Genomic DNA, 6,851 nt, shown 5'->3' on the forward strand with positions numbered 1-6,851 from the left:
CCGCAGCGAGCGGCGAATAGCGTTTTCCCCTTTAATGCACAGCTGAGAGAGAAATAAGGAAGAAAAAAAGGTAGAGATAAGGAACCGATCCCAGGACCCCCTGGGTGAGAGGCTGCTTTTGTAGCCACCGAGTTAGCTCGAGCTTAATGATGTATTGCAGGGCGCAACCTACTTGAGAGGAAATGAGCTGGTTTTCCACAGGTTTTTTTGTTTTTCCTTATTCACCTGTTTTTCCGTTTCTTTTCTATGTTTTCACTGTTCTTTTATTTTATTTCTTTTTTCCTTCGGTTTTCTTTATTTTTTCTTGGTTTTCATTTGTTTTTTTTCTTCAGGTTTGTTTCTTTCTTTCTCGTCTTCATCTGTTTTCTTTGTCTTCTCTCAGATTTCACTCTTTTCCAATACACATTTGTGTTACATATCTAATACGTTTTCTTAAATACGTTTAACATTTTTTAAATGCTTGATTAACATTTTTTAAAATACCATATTAATATATTTTTTAATACATGGTCAACACTTTTCTGTACATGTTTAACATCTTTTTCAAATGCTTGATTAACATTTTTAAAATATAATTTAAATATTTTTGGAATACAGGATCAACATTAATCTACACATTTAACATGTTTTAAATACAAGTTCAACATTTTTTGAATAAATGGTCAACATTGTTTCTATACACATTTAACATTTTTTAAATACAAGATTAACATTTTTTAATACATGGTCAACATTTTTTCTATACATATTTAACATTTTCAAATACAAGTTCAACATTTTTTTAATACATGATCAACATTTTTTCTATACACATTTATCACTTTTCAAATAAAAGTTTAACATTTTTTTAATACATGGTGAATATTTTTTCAAAAGCTTGATTTATTTATTTTATTAAATACATGATCAACTTTTTTCACACACATAGTATATTTTTTCCATACAATTTTTGTACACATGATCAACATTTTTTGAAACATTACGTAAATATAAATTTTAATATATATTTTTTATAGTGTAAACAAAAGTAAAAAAAGAATCGAAAAACAAAATTAAAGCCTAAAGAAAAGCAGGAAGAAAAAAAACGAGGCACTTCAGCGAGTCGCAAGGTCCTCTCAAGTGACGCGAGATATAGAAGCGCCCGCTGCCTTCCACCTCGCGTCGTACGATGCCCTCACAAAAGAAAAAGAAAAAAACTCGTGTCATTCGAGGTAAAGTCGCGCTGTCAACCCAACCTCTTGTGACAGCGCGAACCAACCTGTGGTTGAAAGGTTAGAGGGACTGTGGTATCCCCAGCCCATCAGGGTTCAAGGCCTAGTGCTCGCATTATTCTTGAATTTATTTCAGGATTTCCGGCAATGTGCTTTCAGTGGGAGGAGACGTTCCCGTCGACGACGAGGCACCTACGGTAACTGTAAATTTCAAGATAACATGCCGGCTCAGTCTCTCGGAGGTGCTCATAGTGGTAGGGTGTGCATGTCTGCGTTCATAGAGGTGAGCGTATGCGCGTATATATATGAGCACTTGCGTCTGCACTGATGTTAAAAAAAACGCTAGTGACAGCAAAGCCAGCCAGGAGTGGTGCCCCAGCACGATTACGGTACGTGCTGTCGTGCATACCATGTCGTCTACGACTGCCATCCGCTGCTCCATTGGTTCAAACTCAAATCTCACGGAGCTCCTCAAAGTAGCTAGTTCCTACCATAAGCAAATTCTTCTCCACGCCCTTGCCAAGACGCGAGGTACCATGGCGACCCGCAGCCCCGTGTCGCAAGAAGAACCGGAGGAAAGGCAGATCGGCATCGACCCGTTCTCGCTGCGGCAGCTCTCCCGCCTCGACATCGACAAGCCACTGCCCATCCCCTCCGTCTCCGTTGACGACCGCCACCGGCCTGCATACTCTCCCGCGCGGTCTGCCAGCGCCAGCATGCCGTGCTCCGGCGCGGCAACCCCGCGCTTGTCGTCAGCGGCGACCGAGCCCACCAGGTGGGACGCGCACCTGGCAACCTCCTCGGTGGCGGACACCACATGCCCCTCTAGGGCTGTTTCCAGAAGCAAGTCCTGCGCCGACGGGGAGATGGAGCTGGCCGACAACGAGTTCGACGTCATCCTCTCATCCCCGGAGCGGAGGGCGAGCGCGCCGCAGCGATGGGGAAGCGACGTGCCGCTCATCGGGGACGCGCGCGGCAAGGACGGCCGGCGCAGGGGAAAGCACGGCACTGAAGGGGCGCCGTTCAGCTGCTGCCTCTACCTCCCAGGGCTCACCAGGAGGAACAAGCTGCCGCCGTCGGACACGGCAACCGCTGTGCGCTCGTCATCGGGTTTGCCGTCGGCGACGTTCCGCGGCCCAGCCGGCGTCCAGCCTGAGTCAGAGTCGGACGATCCAAGCGTGGCGCGGCAGAGCACCATGTCGCTGGCAGTGTCGCTCGAGCGGTTCGAGTGCCGATTCTCCATGAGATCCTCGGGGGGCTTGGCCCTCGACGACGAGGCCGCCTCGTCATCGTATTTCGACCTACCGCTGGAGCTCATTCTAGGCTGCGAAGACGACGATGAGACCGGCCTGCCCATGCACGCCGCCTTCATGTTCGACAGCGACGGCATACGGAAGAGCGTGCTGAAGAAGGGTGTGCGGCGTGACGTGGCACGACCGTCGTCTGCGAAGGTGGCGACGGACGGGTCCGGCACTGACAGAATCCCAGCCCGCCACCACGTGAGGTTCTCAGTGACGTCGGGGTCCGCAGATTCATAGGCGTGTCTTCGCCATCGACGCGCCATCGACGCCGACCGACCATCGCGTTCAGAGCCATTTGACGCTTGATCTGGTTTCCCTAATCTGGTAGAAATGTACTCGCAGTTTCTTGTAAGTTCTATATTATAAACCATGAGTTGTGTTGTTAATGTTCTTGATATGTATGTATATCGATATACATACGCAATGTTTTCATATTACTACTTCAATATAGCTTTTGCATTTCGATTTATGCATGGTCCAAGTTTTAATCCGAAAATTTGCAGATGTAGTAAGTTTATTAAGTTCCCACTTCATTTTCTTCCAGAATAGAGAGATTGCATATCTTTTCATCAATAGGTAGAAGAAAATAGTACATGGAGTGAACATTACATAGAGAAGAGAGGGGGGCACCACATCAAGTGTGGGTAAAGGGAAACAACACAGTCAAATATTTGCGAAGCCTGAACTCCAACCAGAAAAGGCGACGAGACGAGACACATGACACCCAGGCCGTGTCTCGACCAACGCGAGGCACCCCCTCACATGGCTACGGCTCCACAACCGATTGAATCAACGTATCCCCTCCCCCACCTTAAGCACCTAACGAGTCGGCAAGTGGGCTGCAAGACATGATCCGGTCATAGGAAGGAGCCAAGGAAGATGGGCCAACGATGTCGTACATCGCGCCCCAGATGCCCACGCCCTGAGAAGCACTGAAGCAATCCACATCAAGCACGTCACCCAACATATCGAAATCCAACACCATGGACACCGAGAGCATCCAAGACGTCCCCTTCATGAAGGGGACGACATCGTGACTCCACCGCCGTCCAATCTGGAGAACTGGATCTAGTGTTTCCCCTGATGCTCGTTGAGGGGCCTAGAGAAGGCTATGGAAGCGCCTCCAAAAAGGGGACGACTCGCAGGTGTCGCCACTGCCAGCACGAGCAATCCGAGCAGGGATTTTGCCTTAGCATATGGCCGAGCAATCCCAAAGCCATCGGATTAGGATCCGGAGATGTTGTTAAAATATATGTGTCGAATATGTGTACAAGTTGTGCTACAGTTGGACATGTAATTAGCGGTGGGTTAGGTGTTTGAGTCAAACATGTGTAACCCGGGCCTATTATATATAGGCACCGCGGCGTAGCCAAATAGACTAGACATAAGTTGAAGGCTAATATAGAGATCACAAAAGGGACAGCCCAGGTGCCCATGGCAGGGGTAGCGGACCGGCCGTGGTGAGGGTAGTCGAAGTTCTTTCTGGGGGCTCGAGGGCTTATCGTCGACTGTATCATGTGATTTGATACATGGGAAGTGCGCCCATAATCATTCCAAGGGGGTACCCATGTTGGTGAACCTCGTCAACAAATCTCGGCGTCATTGCTTGTGATGTGTGATTGCTTGTCCTCGATGGGTCGATGGTGGCCTTGGATTATACAGACACATGCCAAAACAAAATCGCTACCTAGATCCATTACTGCAGGAAGGAGACTTATGCCCATCACCAAACAATAGTTGCACTAGGCGTTGATGTACCCTCCACTAACACCACCCCTTTTGCAGGCACTTGAGACGCCACGAACAACCGCGGGCTAGATCTGCGGAGAGGAGAACGAAATTCGCCGGTACCAACCAGCCCGAGAGAGAGCGCGGGTCTTGGATGGGCCAAGCCGCTAGGAGAGGCAACTCATGAGTGATCGTTTTGCACACATTCCACCATTGTTTAAACCAGACAATCTCATAATATCTGAGAGAATCACTTCAATATTGCAAGTAATGCAATAAATTGTGAAATCCTTTCTTTAATGTATTTTCATAGGAAATGGACCCAAACATAAGAGAAAATCATCATATAGAAGGAAAGACCAAGTGTGGGAGCCAAGCCAAGTCAAATAGAGGCGTCACAGGGCCAACAGAGCAAAAGAAGACGCATGGTATGAGCGCGCTCGCTTGTACCAGCGGTCGTACCACGCACCAGGAGCTCTGTGGCATCTAATAGAACACATTTTATAAAAGGGGACATGCCTGATACACGAAGGAGTCAAAAAACATTGCAGAACACCACCAAAGCCATTCACAAACCCTAGCCGCCGCCATTTCCCAACTCATCTTCATTGAAGGAAATATGCCCTAGAGGCAATAATAAAGTTGTTATTTATATTCCTTATATCATGATAAATGTTTACTATTCATGCTAGAATTGTTAACCGGAAACTTGATACATGCGTGGATACATAGACAAAACACCGTGTCCCTAGTAAGCCTCTACTAGACTAGCTCGTTAATCAAAGATGGTTAAGTTTCCTAACCATATACATGTGTTGTCATTTGATGAACGGGATCACATCATTAGGAGAATGATGTGATGGACAAGACCCATCCATTAGCTTAGCATAATGATCGTTCAGTTTTATTGCTATAGCTTTCTTCATGTCATATACATATTCCTTTGACTATGAGATTATGCAACTCCTCGATACCGGAGGAATGCCTTGTGTTCTATCAAACGTCACAACGTAACTGGGTGATTATAAAGATGCTCTACAGGTATCTCCGAAGGTGTTTGTTGGGTTGGCATAGATCAAGATTAGGATTTTTCACTCCGAGTATCGGAGAGGTATCTCTGGGCCCTCTCGGTAATGCACATCATAATAAGCCTTGCGAGCAATGTGACTAATGAGTTAGTTGCAGGATGATGCATTACGGAACGAGTAAAGAGACTTGCCGGTAGCGAGATTGAACTAGGTATGAAGATACCGACGATCGAATCTCGGGCAAGTAACATACCGATGACAAAGGGAATAACGTATGTTGTCATTACGGTACGACCGATAAAGATCTTCGTAGAATATGTGGGAACCAATATGAGCATCCAGGTTCCGCTGTTGGTTATTGACCGGAGAAGTGTCTCGGTCATGTCTACATAGTTCTCGAACCCGTAGGATCTGCACGCTTAACGTTCGATGACGATTTTGTATTGTATGAGTTATGTGATTTGGTGACCAAATCTTGTTCGGAGTCCCGGATGAGATCACGAACATGACGATGAGTCTCAAAATGGTCGAGGGGTAAAGATTCATATATAGTACGATAGTATTCGGACACCGGAAGTGTTCCGGGGGTACTGGGTACGTATCGGGTCACCGGAAGGGGTTCTGGGCACCCCCAGGCAAAGATATGGGCCTTATTGGGCCAAGGGCGGGACAGATAAGCCCCTAGTGGGCTGGTGCGCCCCCATATAGGCCGAATAGGAGGAGAAGGAAGGAGGGGAAGGGAGAAAGGAAAGGGGAGGATTCGGCCTCCCCCTTTCCTTCTCTCCCCCTCTCTTTCCTTCCCCCTCCGACACTTATGGACGGGGGAGGCCGACTTGTGGGAGGCGCCCAAGTAGGATTACTCCTACTTGGGGCGCCCCTTGCTGCCCGTCTCCCTCTCCCACCTATATATATGTGGGGGGCACCGCTAGAACATACAACATTGATTCATAGCCGTGTGCGGCGCCCCCCTCAACAGTTTATGCCTCCAGTCATATTCATGTAGTGCTTAGGCGAAGCCCTGTGCGGATCACTTCACCATCACCGTCACCACGCCGTCGTGCTGACGGAACTCTCCCTTGACACTTTGCTGGATCAAGAGTTCGAGGGACGTCATCGAGCTAAACATGTGCAAAACTCAGAGGTGACGTACGTTCGGTGCTTGATCGGTTGGAACGAGAAGAAGTTCGACTACATCAACCGCGTTAACAAATGCTTCCGCTTTCGATCTACGAGGGTACGTGGACACACTCTCCCCCTCTCATTGCTATGCATCTCCTAGATAGATCTTGCGTGAGCGTAGGATTTTTTTTTGAAATTGCATGCTATGTTTCCGAACAGTGGCATCCGAGTCAGGTCCATGCGTAGATGATATGCACGAGTAGAACACAAAGAGTTATTCACGAGTAGAACACAAAGAGTTGTGGGCGGTGATCACCATACTGCTTACCACCAATGCCTTATTTTCATTCTGCGGTATTGTTGGATGAAGCGGCCCAGACCAACCTTACATGACCACGTTCATGAGACCGGTTCCACCGACAGACATGCAACTAGTTTTGCATAAAGGTGGCTGGCGGGTGTCT

At 47.6% G+C, this 6,851-nt stretch overlaps 1 protein-coding gene across 1 annotated transcript; it reads left to right on the forward strand.

The window, feature by feature from the left end:
- The first annotated feature begins 1,747 nt into the window (after window positions 1-1,747).
- Window positions 1,748-2,749, forward strand: LOC109757384 (uncharacterized). The gene has a single exon (XM_020316204.1). The coding sequence runs from the start codon at window positions 1,748-1,750 to the stop codon at window positions 2,747-2,749; it is 1,002 nt and encodes a 333-aa protein (XP_020171793.1).
- Window positions 2,750-6,851: the final 4,102 nt, after the last annotated feature.

The sequence above is a fragment of the Aegilops tauschii genome, chromosome 2 (assembly GCF_002575655.3).
Source record: "Aegilops tauschii subsp. strangulata cultivar AL8/78 chromosome 2, Aet v6.0, whole genome shotgun sequence".
In the NCBI taxonomy this organism is placed as follows: domain Eukaryota; kingdom Viridiplantae; phylum Streptophyta; class Magnoliopsida; order Poales; family Poaceae; genus Aegilops; species Aegilops tauschii.